This window comes from Sinocyclocheilus grahami, unplaced genomic scaffold (genome assembly GCF_001515645.1).
Source record: "Sinocyclocheilus grahami isolate Dianchi unplaced genomic scaffold, SAMN03320097.WGS_v1.1 scaffold164.1, whole genome shotgun sequence".
Classification (NCBI taxonomy): Eukaryota; Metazoa; Chordata; class Actinopteri; order Cypriniformes; family Cyprinidae; genus Sinocyclocheilus; species Sinocyclocheilus grahami.
The window spans coordinates 723,124-744,178 of NW_015505343.1; the positions used below are offsets into that span (position 1 = coordinate 723,124).

At 38.7% G+C, this 21,055-nt stretch overlaps 1 protein-coding gene across 6 annotated transcripts in view; it reads right to left on the bottom strand.

The window, feature by feature from the left end:
• The window catches only part of rreb1a (ras responsive element binding protein 1a), a 50,265-nt gene that overhangs the window by 8,716 nt on the left and 20,494 nt on the right, over window positions 1-21,055 (bottom strand). For 2 of the 6 annotated variants that reach the window (XM_016282694.1, XM_016282695.1), the window contains exons 2-8: window positions 20,747-20,838; window positions 9,893-10,018; window positions 8,883-9,112; window positions 5,887-5,976; window positions 5,530-5,693; window positions 885-1,032; window positions 655-794 (exon numbers count right to left, since the gene is read on the bottom strand). In XM_016282694.1, the coding sequence (XP_016138180.1) occupies window positions 655-794; window positions 885-1,032; window positions 5,530-5,693; window positions 5,887-5,976; window positions 8,883-9,112; window positions 9,893-10,016 (896 nt within the window). In that variant the 5' untranslated portion in view covers window positions 10,017-10,018; window positions 20,747-20,838. Of the gene's footprint in view, window positions 1-654; window positions 795-884; window positions 1,033-5,529; window positions 5,694-5,886; window positions 5,977-8,882; window positions 9,113-9,892; window positions 10,019-15,019; window positions 15,023-20,746; window positions 20,839-21,055 lie in introns of all 6 variants that reach the window. The other 4 variants (XM_016282696.1, XM_016282693.1, XM_016282699.1 and 1 more) reach the window with 4 other exon arrangements.

The window sequence follows — 21,055 nt, forward strand, 5'->3', positions numbered from 1 at the left end:
CCCCTTGCCGTAAGCCTGGTGGCCACATGGGGGGGGGGGGGAGGGAAGAACCTCTTAGGCCTCTCAGGAGTGGGAGGGGGACACGTCGACAGGATTACAGTCATGTAGGTATGATCATTCTCAGCCAATAACATTTCAGCAAAACAAACAGTTCCAAACTCTCAAGCTCGATAAGATAAAAGATTTCTATCTAAACCAACCAAATGTGTTTTTAACATTCACCACAATATAAAAGGCAAATCCCACTGAAACAAAATCCCTTTGCATAGTTTGTAAGCAAGAGGAGTTGCCCCGTTTCTATTCGGATGTGTTAAATTATGAGTGTTCCAGCACAAAGCATGCCACTATATCTCCCGGCAACTGCAGGGATCCAGCCTAAATCCCCAGCTACTGGCGTCCCCTTGCAATACAACTCGCACCCCAAACAAAGGGACAACATTCCTGTCTGAGCTTAATGGACAGCTATAAATATACTGAACGGAAAACTGAGTGTAGGAAGGGCCAGAACTGTTCCATTATCAAACCCTAAACTTTGTTACTAAACCTGTCAGTCCTGAATTAAACTCATGCGTCTCTTGTGTTTGTGTTACATAATCAAATTATTTTTGGAAGCACTTTTCACTGAATTTAATCTACTGATGTATGGGTTTGTACCTCAGTGTAGTGTCAGGATGGGTCTCCATGTGGGCATCAAAGTCGTTTCTGCAGGTGAGGGTCTTGAAGCAGATAGGACACAAGACTTCTTCCTGTCCTTTGTTCAAACTCTGCTCATCTACAACGCTATTTTCTTTGACCTGCAGCACACAGGTTACCGTCAGCTATTTGTAGCCCAATTTTGAGAGCACCTCTTGGGGCACTGGGTAAGATAGTGGAACTACATTTACCTTTTTGCTAGTTGTCTCCTCTGTCTTCTCAATGTCTTCATCGTGGCTTAGTTTGCGTTTGGCTGTAGAGGTACGTCGTCGCTTAAGTGGAGACCGACTCGGACTGTTGGGGATGGAGCTGGCGTCCTTCTCGTGGATCTTCATGTGTCTGAAAACAGACAATAGTGTGTGCTTTAAAACTGCATTTGGGCATTTACAAACAAGCGAGCATCACAAATGATTCTGTTCTTTGCAAAACGCTTGGGCACTACAGGGTTAATGGTTATGGAATAATTTCTTGGGAAGGAGTTGCATCTTGAGGACATTTACAGATGCCTCCCACTTGTTTGATAGATGAGCAGTTCATGAATAATATTCTAGAAATTAGGGTAGAGGAACCCCTGTTCATCCCATTGGGAGCCAACAGAAAGGACTGTAATGGGAAGACACTAATGGTCTGGAAACTCATGCAATTATCCCACAGCCTCTATATGTGCATATGTGAGTCCAAGATGGCGGGTAGAGATCAACGGAAAAGAGAGTGGTAATGTTGCATGGAGAGGGCCAGAAGTTGATCCTCTGTTATCCAGAGAGATCTTGAGGAAACCAGTCAAGACAAGAAAGAATTGGAGGCCTAATAAAGATGAATGTTAGACTCAAGTAAAAGTTTCAAACAAAATATCACTCACACTATACCTATATGACAAAAAGATTTATATTTATTGTACAATCAAAGTTTACATTTCAAATCAAACAAGTCTGCTGGATGAATCCAGGAAGGGCTCTAACCGAGGTTTATACCCGTGGACCTATAAAAGTTTATCTCATAAAAGTACTTTGGAAGTGTACATGCATGTGCAAGTGTAAAAAAGGTCAGACATCCCATGGTCTTGCATGTCTCAGTTTTCACTCTGCAGTCAGTGGTTTATTAATAGCAGGCAGTATGTTGGACACTCGTGCGAGGACCTGACAGGCCGTTATATCTCTCTGCTCTGGACTCTGACCTTGCCTCTGACCAATCACAGAAAACCAGCACTGCCAAGTCAGCAAACTCTGATTGGATGGAAATCATCACCACAGTAACCTCATATAGGATGACAACTTATCCTCTGAAAAATACTAATTAGTTGATTATTGCTAGTACTTAGGAATGGTATGACTGAATCGGAGTCATGCAGATGTGTTTCAATTCATTTAAAATGTAATGGGGCAGTAAGGCTTTGTCTACTGCACTAGACTGAAGTTTGCTGTCCTTAAATGAAGGATGTCAGTATGGACATTTCACGAGCAGCCTGGCTAATCTGTAAAGGATCATAAAACTTGTTGATGCATAAACAGGTTTATTCCATCCAATCTAAGCATTCCATCGCACTCCCGCAGAGCACAGACAGAGGGCACTGTGGTGTCAGAAAGTTTTCTCTCTTCCAAGCAATGTCAGAGCAAGGGCACCCCCTGCAAACCTGTGGCTGTTCAGTGGTGTAACTAAGACCTAAAGAGTTAAAGCAAATAAAAGCAGCCAATCAGAACGCACACTGACTTTCCTCTGTGAAGTTGTGATCTTTCGCCATGGCAGCAGTGACTCCCTCCTCCTCAGGGCCCCTATCGAACCATGTGATGCTTTGGCACAAGATGGCTGCCTCTTTGTCAACTACATGGACAGCTTCCTTGGACATGCATGAGGCTTCAAAACTATCAGCAAACTTTTTTTCAGAACTGAAAAACTGCTCAAATATTTCTATCAGGTTTCATGTCTTGAATGGACAGCATCTTGGACATATCTAGAGCCCAGAATACAGAAACTGGGCTCAACTTGGTCCACCAGACTTTAGTATGGCCAATAGTTAGTCATTTTTGACAGCTATGAAAACAAGACTTGTACATATGATTCAAGAACACATAGGGCCCTATGATTTCCACGATGTGAAAAACACAGATGGAATCATGGAATCCAGTCATAAAAACGGAATTTAGAGTATAATGTCACGGAATCTGCCAAATTTTGGATGGATAAATCAAAAGTAGGTCAGTACACTTAAATCAAAGTGCGATATGGACTAGTGTCTGTGAATATTAAGCCGCAAAAATAATGATTTAAATATGAATCCTGCATGTTCGATCACGAATGAATGGTGCAGACACGTGGTTTCTTTACTACACACATACTGAAGCGCGCATGACGCTTGCAGTGTTTTCTACCTCTGCTGCCTCAATATATGAGTACATAAACATGAATATAATCTCTAGAACTGCTCTGAAAGTCACTTCATGAGCATTTTACCGTTTCTTTTGAGTAAAACAGAAACTTAAAGGTTTTCACATCAACCCATCAAAACAAAAGTTAACTTGAAGAAACCGTGACAAATATATTACTTAATGTAATGATAGTATTGTTACGAATAATAATTATTAAAACATTATTTTTTAGGTAATATTTACCAGAAAAAAACCATTTACCAGAATGTATTTAGCAGAAAAATGTAAATACACATTATAGTATTTCTGGAGAAAAAAGAAGAAGAAAGAATTAAAAAAATATATAAAATCAGTTAATTAGAGATGCTTTTGATTATTACAGTTTAATGAATCAAAATTAAAATGGAATCCAGAAAAATTATGGAAAACCGTATTTGGTAAAAATAAATGAATAAAACTGAATTTGGGAAAAAAGTAAAACATTTCATAGGGCTTAAAAATGTTTTACTTTTGTTAAACTTTTAATAAATTGCTGTTAAATTGTGTAAGTTTCATGATTTCAATTAATTAGACATGCTTTTTGATTAATAAAAATGTAATTTAATCATTAAAACAGAGTCTAGAAAAATTAAAACGGGGGGGAAAAAAACAGAATTTGGAAAAATAAAATAAAACTGACTTTGAGAAAAAATAAAACCAATTTCATAGGACCCTAAAAAACACCCTAGTAACCATTATTAATAAAACTATACTCATACAAAAACTTTGGAAAAGATGAGATGTAATCAGGACAGTAACAGCTGATGTAGTAAAACCAGATTCCCTTCACATCGGTCACAGCCGCACATTCCATGCAAATCAAACTTAGTGTAGTATTTCCAATTCCGCCCTAATTCCACTTTACTTCTGCTTGCTACCAGAAAACGGCAATTTACAGAGCGCTTATGCAAGGGGCCCGTAAGAGCCATCCACACACACTGATCCCCCAAATGCACTTCATCATCAACCTTTGCAACCTTGGGAGGAAGTTCATGTTTACCCCCCTCCATCAGCAAGGCCTGCTGGGAGAAGACACCATGACCAAAATGGGGGAGTTGCTTTAAAGTCACTCTTTGCTTCCTGCAAAGCTCTCTCTCCTTAAACAAAAGCAAAGGCTACAGAACTGATGAACCCCAGTGGTAGCACACGTATGAGCACCAACATACACAAACAAACCAACGCATTTTCATTTATCTTTGTGGTGCACTCATCCTCTGGGCGACTCTTCAGCGCATGTGAAGGCAGGGTGAGGCCTGAGGGATGTAATCAACCAACAAGCTTTCACTTCTCTAAAAAGCCCAACACACACCTCCGAACAGTTCAACTTCTTAAATGATGCTTGATACACTCTTGGGGGTGAACTTTTTTTTGACAACCACCCAAAACACCCTAGCAAATTCTTAGAAGACCTTAGCAACACTAAAACACCTGAGCAACCACATAGCCACCACTCAAAACACCCTAGCAAGCTGTATAGCAATGCACTAACAACTATTTGAAACACCTTAGCAACTCTAGAACATCATAGCAACCACTTAAATCACCTTAGCAACTCCAGAACACCCTTGCAACCACTTAGACCTGCATAGCAACACACTAGCAACCACTTAAAACACCTTAGCAACTCTAGAACACATAACAACCACTTAAAACACCTTAGCAACCCTAGAACACCATAGCAACCTCTTAAATTACCTTAGCAACTCTAGAAAACCACTGAAACCACTTAAAAGACTCTTGCACCTGCATAGCAACACACTAGCATCCACTTAAAAGACCTTAGCAACCGTAGCAATCGGTAAAAACACTCCGACAGCTGCATAGCAAAACACTAGCAACCACTTGGTCGTGCTGCTCCTGCACATCTATAAATCACACATATGTACAGTTACTCACTGCTGTTTATCACAGCATTTCAGACAAGTTGAGTTTGAATACTCAACGGTTCACAAAGATGTGCATGTATGAAACCATAAACTCAATCCTTAGTCGAAATAATAATTTGATAGTTACACTTTATTAGCTGAAAGACAGTATGAAACCAGGACTAACTTTATAAAGCAATGCACAATTCATGAATATGGTTTAAATTAAAAAAGCTATAAAAATGTTATTTTAAAAAAGTTATTACCTTTAACCAAAATGCAATAACTTTCCACACCTCTGAAAAGAATTGTGCAATATAACCAAGGCCTCGTGGGTGAAAAAAAAGGTCTCTGCCAAAAAAGTTAATACTCTCAAAATCAAATTATATCCCAATGTATAAAGTTCCACTGAATCTTCCATTTTCCTTAATAATTCATCACATTATGGAAGTTAAATGTGTGCATGCGGTCTTAAGAATAATTTCTGTGGTGCGAATCAAAATCTTCAACCCAAGTGACACATTTTTGCTCCAGATTGCAAATCATTTTTAGTTTGAAAACTCACTGACCTGTGCATGTTGCCATTGGTGGTGAAAGTCTGATGGCACACAGAGCATGTGTAGGGTCTCTCTCCACTGTGCACTAGCATGTGACGATCCAGAGAGCTCGCCGAGCTCAGAGCCTTCCCGCAGATACTGCAAGAGTGGTCCGCAGTCCCGCTATCGGTGTTGTGCTGGAGAAAAGACATTTAGGTCAGCTAGCTCAATAAGTTAATTAACATTACAGGCCATGCTCTTCAATATATTGTCTTGTCTAAGTGGCTTCTGAAAATGCTCCAACATTCCGCCATCTTTGCTAACTTGTACACAGACTTTAATTAAAGAAATCAACAGGTATGCAACATCAAACTGAAAAGTGCATGTTACCTGGCGGATGTGCATGGTGAGCTGGTGTTGGGTCTGAAAGCTCTTATCACACAGTGGACAGATGATACACCCGCTGTCATCTTTGGCTTCCTGAAACAAATATGAGATGAACTGTATGTAGTTATAAATCTCTACAGCATACACAGAGCACTGTATTATACTATGTGCCAAAAGCTTGTGTTTTAAAGCACGATGATGCAAATTTGACATCTTGCTGGCACAAAAGCTGTTTTTGCACACCAGAGTACACTTAAAAACAAATATTTTCAAAGTGTATATGTAATAAAAGTTTATTTTGCCAACTTGTATTTTATTTAACTTTACCATTCAAAATTTGGGGGATTTTTAAATGTTTTTCAAAGTTTCTTCAGCACAGTTTCTGGTCCCCATTGGGGCCAAACATCTGTTTGGTTACCCACAATCCTCAAAATACCTTTTTTACGTTGAACATAAGAAACAGTCATATAGGTTTGGAACATTTTTGGCCGAACTATCCCTTTAACTGTCCCTGTTCAGTGAGACCAGTTCCTGTTGTAACAGATCTGATGCCATCACATGACAGAATGCCTTGTATACTTACTCATATGATGTCATAAAATAAATGCGTAGCTATTATCTCATAATATATATATAAAGAAAAAAAACAAGAGAAGGCACATGAGTCATCAGAAATCCAGCCCTAAATAGACACTCATGTGATCTAAACACACAACACACAAGCGGTTAAACTAGACTAGAATCTTCAAAAACATCTCAAGGAAGAGAAGAGCACTTCCTTTTCCTCTGGTGGCATGCTGGCGTAGGGCTGGTTTTCCTTCTGTGACTCTCTTGGCTTCGGTTCAGGACCAGCGAGCGCCAACTGCTCAAGCTGACCGTATTTACCATTCTGCATGTTATGAGGGGAAGTGTCATTCACAGACAACGTTTGCTTTTTGACCTTAATTGGCAGTGATAGTTTCGTCATATAAGGAAGTCCCATTCATTTCATCATCACAATTCACTGAGTCATACTGACCTGCTTAAAATAAGTCTATAGGTCATAAATTGGTTTAATCCACTTACTACGCACTACCATTCAAATGTTTGGAGTCTGTAAGATTTTTTTTAAAGAAACTAATACATTTATTTATTAAGGATATATTAAATTGATCAAAAATGGGGGTAAAGCTTTCTATTTCAAATAAGTACTGTTCTTCCTAAAATCTTGAAAAAATGCATCACAAAATGTGAAGCAGCACAACTGTTTTCAACACTGATAATCATAAACGTTTCTTAAGCATCAAATCAGCATATTAGAATGATTTCTGAAAAATCATGTGACACTGAAGACTGGCGTAACGATGATGCTGAAAATTCAGCTTTGCATCACAGGAATAAATGACATTTTAAAATATATCACAATAGAAAAATGTGATTTTTAATTGTAATAATATTTCTGTTTTTATTGTATATATTTCCTCAAACAAATGCAGTCTTGATGAACACAAGATACTTCTTTCAAAAAGCATTAAAAAAAACATCTGTACTTTTGAAAAGTCGATTTCCTTGGATGATTCAAAAAGTGGATGTAAATGCTGTAAGGCATTTTACTATTATAATTTTTTTCACCGTTACAATTCATGGTGCACCTGAGCAAGCACCTGTTAGCAATTTTTCTTCTTTTCCGGTTTTGTCTGAACCTGTTTTGTGTTCAGCAGTACCTGTCTGCAGTGTTCTGTACTTTGGCGCGTCTCTTTATTCTCAGTTAATCCAGTAAATTACACAACGCACTGTAAGCTTCTTTACTTTTCCTCAAAAGGACCGATAGAGGCCTGAGAACTAGACTACAGCCTCTCCAGGTGAAACACTGCCTACTGGCTAAAAGATCCCACACTCAAATTTCTATTCTGCTCTCTAGATATAACTCATGTCTTTCAATGCAAATTTATGAGATTTTATACCTACATATAATATCCTACAGGCACAATTAAAATGTTTTTTTTTTTTTTAAAGTGGAAGGAACACATTTACGGGGGGTGGATGGTTTGGATCCAAAACTTCAGAGACTAAACTTCCCCCCAGAGCTCCACAGGAGTGTTAAGGGGTTAAAAGTGACACCTGTTGCCCCACACCGGAGTGTTAAGGGATGAATTGCATGCTCTAATGGGAGCCATGTGATGCAGCCGGGTGAACAAAAGGTGGATTGAGATGCCAGTAGACCATTTGTCACTTTCCGTTTTAAAAGCAGGATGCTGCATCCATAAAGTCCTTCCCACCTGTACTACTTTCTAACCACAAAAACACACGTATATAAGCAGCATCTATTCATTATTTAGAGCTGCATTCAAGTTAACTTTAATCTTAAATCTCTAGTGTGCAAAATTAGAATTAGTGTTACGCCATCACAGTACATTAAAAACAGTATGCAAAATCTGCCTACTGTAGATGACCGTTTTTAAATGCATTAAACAAATTCAAATGTAATTTTAAAGTCATTTATATAGCTAGATATTACACAACTTGATTGTGTGCAATGCAACTTTATGAAGTGGTAATAAGCCACAATGGTGGACTGTCTGGTTACGTGCTTAAAACTGTAAACTTTCTCATCAGCAGCAAAATACAAACTTTTGTATAATAGAAGTATGTGAATTGGAACGCATCCAAGGACACTGCCATGGCTCGTCTGATTGGTTTATTTGTGGACTGAGTCAGTACGAGTTTGTTTTGAGATTATGAATCAGTGCGAGACATTTCAGTGTTGAGTTTGGATCATAAACATATTTTGTGTTTTATAACCACAAATAGTTCTTGTTTCCGACCGCAAAATTACATCAACACTGTCTCTGCTGCACAAAATACTAGGAAACATCTTCTGTGTTTTACTTTTACTTTACTGTTATTACATATATACATTTTAATAGCAGGTTTATGCATGTAAATCCATGTATATTCGCTAATATCACATTTATCAAGTATGCATGTGATTTTCACTCTTATTCTTCGTAACCTCTTACCTGGGTCTTTCTTCCACTGCGGTTGGTGCTGGGGCTTTTGATGGACACCTTACTGGGCGTGGTGTGGGCGGAGTCTACGCTGCCGTTAAGCTGAGCTGCTTTCATCACAGTGCTCATCATGGAGTTAATGGAAGACAGGTCCACCCCATCGGCTACCTCCATCTCTCCGTCTAATCTATTCTGTCCGTTCTCCCATTCATTTGCTTCCTCCTCTACACTGGTAGAACTCTCTGTGGATGTTTTCATTTCTTTGTATTACTTTAATGAATGATAGGTAGAAAGATAGTGACAGAGAGAGCAACAGACAGAAAGAACAAATGATGGATGGATGGATGGATGGATGGATGGATGGATGGATGGATGGATGGATGGATGGATGGATGGATGGATGGATGGATGGATGGATGGATGGATGGATGGATGGATGGATGGATGGATGGATGGATGGATGGATGGATGGAGTAAAAGTGATAGAATGAACGACAGATGAATAGAAAGAATGATGATCGATAGATCAGTAGATAGAACAATAAACAAAATGATGGACAGAATGATGAGCAATGAATGGAAAGATAGATGATAGAGCGATACATAGATGGATGGATGGATGGAGTAAAAGTGATAGAATGAACGACAGATGAATAGAAAGAATGATGATCGATAGATCAGTAGATAGAACAATAAACAAAATGATGGACAGAATGATGAGCAATGAATGGAAAGATAGATGATAGAGCGATACATAGAAGGAATGATGGATAGAACAATAGCTGATATAAAGATAGATAGATAGATTGATCAATTGATAGAGGTATCGATAGGATGATAGATGGATAGAAGAAACAACAGATATAAAGACAGAGCAATGGAACGAACAATGGGTGGATGGAAAGACAGATAGATAGAATGAAAGAAAGAGCGATAGATTAAGTGATATATAAAATGACCAATAGGACAACTGATGGATGATAGCTAACAATGGATAAATAGATAGATAGATAGATATTTACCTGTGTGTGTTGTTTGTGTTCCTGTGGGGGCGGGGCTCTGGCACTCATCGCTTTGCTCCGCCTCCTCCCTACTAAGGGTGCAATTTGCAGATTCTGTTCTTGCCTCATCTGTTGTATTTTCCATAACTATGGAGAAAAAAAGGTATGCAAATAAACCAAGGATGGAAGAAGGACTGGAAGAACAGCTTGTATCTTATAGTAACTTGACATTCAGAAAACAGCTAGTTACAAGCGTATGTCCAACGCGAGTGTGTAAGAGTCATTATAAAAACAGAGTGTGAGGTCATAGCCAACTATGAAGTTACATTCTGTATTCTCTTTCTAGCAAAGGTTAGGAAACAAATCAGAGATCTGATTGGCTGAAACAACTGGCAACATCATAGGTGTGGCCTATGAAGCCATGATTGGTTTAATCAAATTTTTGGACAACTACAGACGACCACACAGGAAAATCTCTGCTTTGGTGGGCGCCGGCGTGGCAGATGGCTGTTGATGCTAATCTGGATGAGCGGGGGGGGTCTAAGCGCTACTTTTAAGAGGGTAAGGTCATAAGGGGTTTGTTCCTGAGGGGATGATGGGAGATGCTCGAGGTACATCGACCTAAAAAGCAGCACTCTAAGTGTTGATTATGATTTAATAAGTGTGCTAATGACTAAAAGATTGATAATGTGTTAAAACAAGGGAGGGAGAGTTGGAACAGTTGTCAAGAGGAAGGACGGGAGAGATTTGGGAGGGCAAAAAGATGGAGAAAAGAAGGAGATTCTCTCTTTGCTAATTGCCTTTTCCCATCCGCAGCCACACAGGAAGCTCCTCTGCAGTCTGGGCCGCTTCCTCTTTTGGAGAGAGGATAAGGGAATGTGTGTCTGGGTGTGTGACAAGGCTGTTGGACAACAGGATCTGCTGCTGGCTGGACCAAAACAACATGGTAGATATGATCAGGGGGGCCAACAAGAGACACTTCACATACGCCTTGAAGCTAAATGGAGGTAAACCAAATTCCTCCAGAAACAGCCTGCGAGCCAAGTACTGAATGCACTCGATTAGAAACGTACAACTGCAGCTGAATGTGGATAGTCCTTACTCCTTAAAATAACTAAAGAGGAGGTTGACAAGCACATTCAATTCACTTTAGTGACAACTAATTATAAATTAAGAAATTATATCCTGTGGCCAGTATAGTAGGAGAAAAACAGTAAATGAAAAACAGTAGCATGTCTGAATGTGGTTTTCTTAAAAACAACAGATGAATGGATGACTACCTTAGTGAAAAAAATATACTGAAATGTATTTGAAATACATTTACTTTGTGCCAAGTATATTACGAATACATTTACATATTTATGTCCTTAATAAAAATCAGTAAAACGTTTTACAAAGATTAAAGGCATCATCTTATGGAAGCCATAAACAAGCATCTCATCAAAGCTCTCATTAGTCAAGATTGGGCCGCTCCTCTGATAGGATGTTTGCATGATGGGAGGGGCGTTTTTGCAGGAAAATGAACAGTTGATGAATGTGGTGGGAGACAAACTAGTACTATGAATCAAAGAGAAAACCAGAAAGATGCTGGAAATAAGAAGTGAACGTTGAGAAAAGGGAGAGGAGAGAAAACCTGTATTCGGGTGTGGAAAGTCGAGTAAGAGACTGTTGGGTTCTGTTGATGATTAGAGGTAGAAAGACAAGGGATTACACAACAGCAGGGCAGGTTTCGAGTTGTGCAAGGATTTGGGGTGGGGGTTTGGGGCGAGAGTGAACGAGAGAGAGCTGTACTTGTCATAAGATTCTCACTCTCTTGCGGGTGGAGGGAGTTGGGGGGCTGCTGTTACTACATCTGTTCCCACCCATCACCCTCACTTTCCAGCACACACACACACACACACACACACACGACAGAAAGAGCTTCTTGCACATCCTTGTTAAAACAAGTCAAACAAAAAACAAACGGTGGGAAAGCAGAGGTGATTTTGGGAGACTATGACGAGAGAATATGTTATGGGCGTGCTGGCGTGTGCGTTCGTGTATGACCGTATGTGAGCTTTTTGAGCGTGTGTGTCAGTCAGAAGCACACAAGAGTGGAAAAGTCCTCACACGGTGCCAAACCAAGCAAGCAAGAATGCCTCTGCTGCTCCCTCTCTCCATCTTGTTTCGTCTCCCATCTGTCGCTCACTGCTTTTCCTCACTCATCCTACATAAACCTCTTCAAATATCCTCTAAAATATTCGAAAATGTGAATGCTTACTTTTGAAAAGTTACATAAAACAAACAAAACTACTTTAAAATGGTAAGAAATATTTTTTAAATGCTAATCAAAAAATCAGTAAACTGACTGCATTTCTTTGCAACCAAAAAATGTTTCACAACAGGGTGTCAGTTGGAATAAGCCACTAGCTTTAACCACTGGAAAATCTTAAACGAGGCATTACAAAATTAGATAAAATATGGTCACACTTTATTCTCGCAATTAAAAAACCACTAACTACGACTTTTGCCTCAAAAAACTCCTAATTTTGCTGCTTATTAAGGTAGTTGTTAGGTATTGGGTAGGATTAGGGATGTAGAATATGGTCATGCAGAATATGTGCTTTACAAGTAATAATAAACAGCCAATATATTAATAATAGGCATGCTAATAAGCAACTAGTTAATAGTGAGAATTGGTTCTTATACTAAAGTGTTACCTAAAATATTTACTAAACAAAAAACTAGGCATTCCAATGATTATAGCCATTTCTGCAAGTGTGCATTTATGCAGGCCTTGCATTGCATTGATTCTAGCCAATATATTAATTTTTGACACTATTAAATTCAAATCAAATCAGTCAAAACCAGACTTTTAAGCAAAAGTTTTAAAATAAGCTAAAACAAATAAAAATCAAGGTATCTCTTTTGATTCACCCCTAATATTACTTATAATTAATTTAGTTATTTATTTTAATCTATGAACACTACTAAATTCTATAAAGAAAGAAAGAAAGAAAAGAGCAGAGAGCCACTGGTTTAACATTTAAGGCCAACATATTCATGATGCTACACAAATGATCAATCAGTGCAACAAAAAGTTGGTTCTAACTATCAATGGCTTGTCCTTCCTTCTACTTTACCAGGAGACACGTATGATGCTGCCAAGTCCAAATAGCACCTGACTATTTATTAGAGAAGCATACCTAAATCTAAATTTACCTTAAAACTTGGGCCTGAAGCCAAAGCATCCACTCTAACCACAAAGCTGCCAACGTACGAAAAACAAACGAAAAACGTAAAAAACCCTGGCAACCTTGTAAGATACCGACAGTCCTAGCTTTCATTCGGTAGGAGCTCTTATAAAGTAATTGGCCTGGCATCTGGGATGCAAATGACAGAGTCGTGTGGGTTGGGCCTGCGAGGATGGCTGTCAGACAATAGCTCCGAGCCAAACTGCCAAAAATGACACGTGCACTTCAAAAGCAAACAGATACGGAGCGACAGTAGTGCCGATTCTCAGTTACCTGGTGGGAAGAGGTCTTGAATGGCTTTTATAAAGGGAAAGGGGAGGATAAAAATATAAATGTTCTTCCGGAGTGGGAGAAGGTTTGAAAAAGAGGCTAGTTTGCTTTGTGGTTTAACTGAGAATAGGTCTGCAACCAGGCAAGGGGGTTGTGACAGCAGTAAATCCAGTGGCCATATGTTGGCTGTTTATTACAGCCTCCAGTGTCTTCCTTGACATCACAGCACTCAAAAGGAAACAGAAGAAATCTCATGTGTGAAATAATAAGAATGAGCTAACACATATAAATGAGGGGGTAGAGGAAGGAAGCTGCAACTCATGTACGCTTACTGCTCAAAGCTCTTGGTGTAAAAGAAGAGTTTCATAGTAGCCGCTTACAGTGTTGGGGAGTAACTAGTTACATGTAACATAATTACGTCATTTAATTACAAAATAAATGTAACTAATCTGTTACAGTTACTGAGAAATAAATCTGTATTTAACCTCAGAACGATATCAAAGAAAAAAGAGGTGCTGAATTTGTGGTGGCTGTTTTAAAATGAAATAATTATAATCTCAATTCAAGTGATGAAGTATTTTGAAAGTCTGACAGTAGTGTATTGGCCCGAATATAAGACGACCCTGATTATAAGACGACCCCCCTTTTTCCAGATGCACCTTTTGGATAAAGGCTTTTTAAAAACCAAATCTTTTTTTTTCTCAGTGAAACACATTTTGTCTTCCAATTATTTTCATATTGCATATTTTTCCTATTTTCATTTTTGTTTTGAAAGTATGGTAAAAACTGGTAAAATGTACCAACAATCACATTTAAAAAATATACACTTTTTTATATACCATTAAAAAAAAAAAACGGGTAGCCCATCTGAATTAGGACATTTAGGCTATTCATCTAATAGTAGCCTACCAAAATCTTATTAACAGTAGAAGTTAAATCTTACTGTAGTCTTCAAATCTGGGTACTGTCTTATGTTTTAAAATCACGAAGAGAGTTTGGTCCCATCAGGCTAACGTGACAGTCACGACTCATGCAGCTGTAAGCTTTTCTTATTCTTTTGTTTTTACTCGCGATCTTTACAACACGCATTACATTACGTATTTCATGGCACACTCGTTTTATGCGTATTTGGCGCCACCTATTGTTGTGGGTGTATTATTGACATGTCAAAGTCTAGACCCTGAATATAAGACGACCGCGTTTTTTCAGATGTATTTCCAAGAAAAAAAACATTGTCTTGTATTCGGGTCAATACGGTAATTAGTGTTGAGTCCTACTGTAAGATTCACCCTGCCTGGTTTAAATGTTTCAAAATGATTAACAGTTGAAAACATTCATTAGAAATTTAGAAAAGTAATCAAATGTAATCCGTTACATTAAAGTAATTGAAATAGTTACACTACTTATTATTACATTGTAATCTGTAACCTACTAAATTTCCAAAGTAACCTTCCCAACACTGGCCGTTCGCATCTCTTCTCCCTACCAATCATATGTTTGAGTGACTCCGAGCGACTGGGGCCTTTCCTCCACCCTTCCATGTCCTGACTTGCCAGACCGAGCAACACAAAACCTCACACACAAATTACAAAGTCGGTGAATTCAGTCACCAGTTTATGAACTTTTCACGTTCGGTCTCTCTAACGCTCTGAGGGCAAAGATCAGGGTATCAGTAGAGCACCGTGTTTACAAAGACCAAGAGAAAGGGGGTTGGTCTGGGGCCAAACTAGGACAGAGTGGAAGGAATATTACTAGTACTCCCTCTCTTACTCGCATAAAACACACATTCAAAAGTAATTCGCCCTGGAGTTGACTGTTGGCTATTACACAAGCGATGGCTCAGAGAGGAATAAGTCTCTGAACTTTACGTAATGGCCTACTGAACTAGCATTGTGCTCGAGGCAAAACACAATGGGACGTTATAAACCCCATTTACAGTCAAAAGAAATGTCCTGAGGCACAACATTCTCCTCGGTAGCATGCATCGTATGGCCATTCACTATGAAAATCACCGCAATCAGCCAAATCCTGTAACCTGATCCACAAGAACAGTGAGTTTCCAAGACAATTAAAAGCACGAATTAAGCAACAAAATGTGAGATGTGTCGTGTGAAGTTGGTATTAATGGACCTTGCTATTGGATTGTAGTCAGTGTTGTTTGGTAACTGCTGTTTGTAGAGCTAAAAACTTTTTAAAAAACTTAAATTTAACAAGTAATAATAATAATTAGGGTTGGGTAAAAAATATCGATATCTCGATATTAATCGATTCTCATTTTTACAGAATGATATCGATTCCTAAATCCCAAGAATTGATAAGTCTAGCCTGTTTTCAGTTAATGGACGGAACATTGACGGGTACTTCAAATCGCAATAAGCATTGTGCTTTGGTGCTTTTAATATGAAGCAAAGTCTCAGATTTCAAATTCTGTCCATTGTATTGCAGTATTTAAACAATAAATTACGTTTTGCCGCTGTTTAATGTGGAGTGACAGATCGCTGTAACGCCTCAGTTCAACAGACACGGCAGCACGAGGCGCACGTGAACTGATCATCCACATTAATACCAGTTTCAGCACAAAATAAACATGACTAAACATCCGAAGGCAAGTTAAAAGAAAGAGTACAACTTTAAAATCCGTATCCTGCCTCATGTAATCGCTCAATCAGTGTTTCAGCCGTGAAAAGACGTCAATATAACAGCTTGTAAACAATGTCACGTGACGTCATATTTACCTGAGAAACAAACATATTCAGTGACCATAAACTCATTAGTCAGCCAGAAAAATAAACTGTAGAGAGGGGTATTTTGCTAAATATATGCACAATAACATATTCATTATAATTTTTACTGTTCTTATGTTAGAATAAATCCATCAATTTTTTATGACAGCCACCATTTAAATGTTTATATATAAAAAAATGAAGTAAAAATATTATTATGTAAAACTTTATTATTTAAAAAAACTTCATTAAGTGTAATTTTAGCAGTTGTAGGCTATAGCTTACAAATCAGTCAATTTTAACCTTCAATATTATAGTAATGTAGTACCAAATGATGTATATTTTACAGCATTAGTTGAGATTTGTTTTTTCCTTGAGAAAATTTGGCAAGTACTGTACATCCAAAATAATCGATTTTGTATCGAATCGAAAGCTTGTGAATGAGAATCGAATCGTGAAATTTGTGTCAAAACCCAGGTTATGAGGTCATGCTGTGTTGGTCACAGGGTATCACGTGATGCGAATTCGCAGGTCAGAGTTCACCAAGTTTGATCTTTGGAACGCAGCAAAATGCTAAACTTTTCACATGGGCTTGCGTTTCCGGTCTGAAGCATTCGCAGGCGTATGAATGGAAGTCAATGGAACGAAAAGTGCAGTGTGACCGCCCCATGTTTGTCACCAGTTTCCAATTAAGATTAATAAGACTTATACGAGGTCATGCTGTGTTGGTCACAGGGTATCACGTGATGCGAATTCGCAGGTCAGAGTTCACCAAGTTGGAACGCAGCAAAATGCTAAACTTTTCACATGGGCTTGCGTTTCCGGTCTGAAGCATTCGCAGGCGTATGAATGGAAGTCAATGGAACGAAAAGTGCAGTGTGACCGCCCCATGTTTGTCACCAGTTTCCAATTAAGATTAATAAGACTTATATTTTCTTCCCTTTTGGTTCAATATGAATCCCTATTAGAATATTTTAGTGTTGCTTTGTTTTTAAAGTAGCAGAAAAATTTATTTTGCAGAGTCTTTTCCATAATTTACTGATAAAAGTCAATAAATGACAGACAATACACAATTAATGAGACCGCCAGTCCTGTGTGCTTCATTGCAGTATGTTGTGATGAGTCTCTATCTGTTTGGAAGACATGTTCTGGTTTAGAGAGGATGGGTTTCTGGCATTTTTCAGACATTTTAAAGTGTTACAGGGTGTTAAAGAGAGTAACCTAAACTGGACTAACCGAAGAACTACCATACAACATATTTAAACCATAATTCATAGTCATAATTCTGCAATTAGTTCCATGTGACCTAAACAGCCTAATCTAGTAGTGTGAGAAAAACAGACCTCTTATTAAATACTTCCTCTATAAAATCAGTTCAATGCACCAAGAGCAGAACAAAAACAGATATGCTAAGCAAAAATATAAAAACGGGTGGCTGAGCACAAACACACACTAACACATGCATCAGAAGCGTCTATGCATTCATCTGACATTTTTCAATCTAAAACAAGCTTTTTATAGTCTTTTAATTCTCCAACACTGTAAATCTCAGTTGTTTTAAAGGGGTCATATGATGCTTTTTTTAAAGATCATTATTTTGTGTATTTGGTGTAACAGAATATGTTGACATGCTTTAATGTTCAAAAAACACATTACTTTTCAAATACTGTACATTATTGTAGGTCCTCTATGCCCCGCCTCTCTCAAACGCTTCGTTTTCAATAAAGCCCCCTCCTTTGACGAGCGCAGTCTGCTCTGATTGGCCAGCTGACCTAGTGCATTGTGATTGGCCGAACACAGCAAGCACACGTCAGAAATGTAACACCCCTTACCATAATCACCAGCTTCAGCTTTCAAAGTAAATATCAAGACAGTTAATAACGTCGTTAGTTTTACCATCAGTTCAAGCCCGAAAAGGCAACAGAGTCGCATGACAGACACAGTGATAACCAGACCGACTGAAACCACACCGTCTTTCTTTGCGTGCACATTTGGGCGGCATTATGCTAATATTTCCACATAGTGACGTAGACGTGTGGGGGCGTGTTAGAACGAGCCGTTTTAGGAGGGCGTGGTTGACTCTTAACTTTTATAAAGAATATCTCTTTGGATTTGAGACGTTAGTCTTTGCAACTTTACAGATCTTCTTTATGCACCAAGAGCTTGTAACACTCCAAAGAGAAAGGAAAACTTGAAATCACATCATATGACCCCTTTAATGCAATGTTTACCACAAGCTGAAGTCTTTTTGTGCGGCTGTTGTTTATGGTGAAATCCCGGTATCTCCTTCTCCGCAGCCACTCAAACAGGTTTTTGGTGGATGACAGACTAACTCACGTCACAAAGAGGCCTCAGGCCCACACAACCATGAGTCACCACCAGCTCAACATCCTATCAAACACCTGAGTAAAACAACGCATTGTACCATGATGGAAAAGTCTCACATAGCAGAAAAAGGCGACATCTTTTGGTTGATTTGAGTGCGTTACTGACATTATCTTTGCGACATCTAATGCATTTTGTTATCATTGTTAAATGCCCTGCCGGTGTGTGATAAATGGTTGGGTCCTATGTTTACCACAAGCTGAAGTCTTTTTGTGCGGCTGTGGTTTATGGTGAAATCCCGGTATCTCCTTCTCCGCAGCCACTCAAACAGGTTTTTGGTGGATGACAGACTGCCTCACGTCACAAAGAGGCCTCAGGCCCACACAACCATGAGTCACCACCAGCTCAACATCCTATCAAACACCTGAGTAAAACAACGCATTGTACCATGATGGAAAAGTCTCACATAGCAGAAAAAGGCGACATCTTTTGGTTGATTTGAGTGCGTTACTGACATTATCTTGGCGACATCTAATGCATTTTGTTATCATTGTTAAATGCCCTGCCGGTGTGTGATAAATGGTTGGGTCCTGTTCCGTGACTTTCAACAGATGTGCCACAAGTCTGAGCATGGGAGACTGCAGGCGCTCGAAAGAGCAGCTTGAGCAACAGGCCATGACTCACAGGAGCGCTCGGAGTCAGTTATCTGAAAACTAAACATGCTCCTATGAATAGACGTCAGTTTGAGCACATCCAAAGTAACAAATCTATCAGCCCTGAGAATTTCATTCCATATTGGCGCAACAAAGATAATAATAAAATTGCAAAGGCTGCTGTAATTCTTGGGTAATTCTGCTGTATTTTGTGTAAAAGAATGTATGTATTTTAGGAGCATCATACTTTCACCTAGATAACACAGCTGTTTTACAGAAGAGAATGTTGACCTTTGACCCTGCTACCTGAGAACACTTCAGAACGAGAAATGGAAAAGTAGCCAACTCTCCTTTAGACTCAACAAACTGTTCAATGAACCACTGAGATGAATAAGAAATACACTGAACAGAACAGAACATTAGTTAATGCAATAAAGTGAAATAATATATTTACAGAATGTATTAATCTTGGTTAATGTGAACCAATTTATATATTTTATATAATATAAGTTTAACAATTTTCAAATTATACATGGTAAAAAATAAACCAAATGAATTAATATACTGTGGAAAAACATTATAATTTACAACTGTAAATAATAAATGATCATTAACCTACATTAATAAATGCTATAAAAGTAGTACCTTATGCATTAACTAATGTTATCAAAAATTTAAGTTAATTTTGTTAATGCTTTACAATAAGGAATCTTTTGTTAACTTTGGTTAAATGTATTAATATAATTTGTACAATTATAGTACAAAATGATCAGTTAATAGTTCATAAAATGAAATTGTTTATTGTTTGCTCATGTTAGTTCAGTGCAGTGTTAATGTGAATCAATAAATGCCTCACCACAATGGTAGTCTCTATCTTTATCTTTGACGTTTTTTCATTATCAACGCCTGTACTGGTGACACAATTTAAGTCTACTTTCATTTAGTTTTAAGTCTAGCCTTTGTCTGGTATTTTGTCTTTACATCAATTCGCATTTTTTTCTTCAAAGCAACAAACACAAATACATTTTTCAGATTCCTTCCTGCATCTTGATGCAAAGTCATTCCATAACAGCCCTACCTGAACCGAAAACGTCTCGTGTTTGCAGCACAAGAGTCTTAACGCAACACTGACAGATCCCAGCTTCATGCAGCGGACGTTAGCATGTATATGAAGTGCATGTGACGTCTGAAGAGCTGAAAGCAGATTGAAAGTTCAAGCTTAAAGGTTCTTGTGCAAAATAATAAACTGTGACTTGACAAATAGTAGATTCGCACATCTGTTTTGTTTACCCAACTTGTTATCAAAAAGATCCAACGCCCATTAAGCTGCATACATGGCTAGCTTCACTGTTTTTGCAGTAATGGGCCGCATGCACACCGCAAAAGAGTGGAAGAGCTGAATTTGATGAATGACAGAGCAAAGGAATGTGTGGCATACTATGAAGTACGAGTTTGACTGTGGCTGTGGGACAGCGAGGATGAACAGACATGTGGATGAAAGGATGAAATAAAAGAAGGAGAGATAAAACTCAAAGTTTCAGGTGAAACTTGTGGGCGGGACTTGATAAGCAGGCCAGTCATCCATGCTGCATGTGCAAACAGTGAGGATGCTCACGCGGACAGGCAGCCTCGGCTCGGCTCGACTCGGACCGGACGGTGAGGTATATTTACCCGTCCTCAGACGAGGTTGTGTTATTCTGCTGCCGTTCGGAGGTTGAAGAGAGACCGCAGTGCACCTCGTGTGTCAGCAACCACTGCTCACACTGCAGGGAGACCACAAACAGGGAGTTTAATATGCATGCCTATGAACACACACACATACACACACTTTCTTTCGGGATGAGACTTTTGACCTTGAAATCTGTTATAAAGTAATAAAAGCATTGCAAAACCTGCTGTGTTGAATCATAGCCCTCAGTGGCTGGAGTTTGACCTGCAGTCATGGTACAATTTAACTCGCATCAAAAAGGCTGCTTTGAA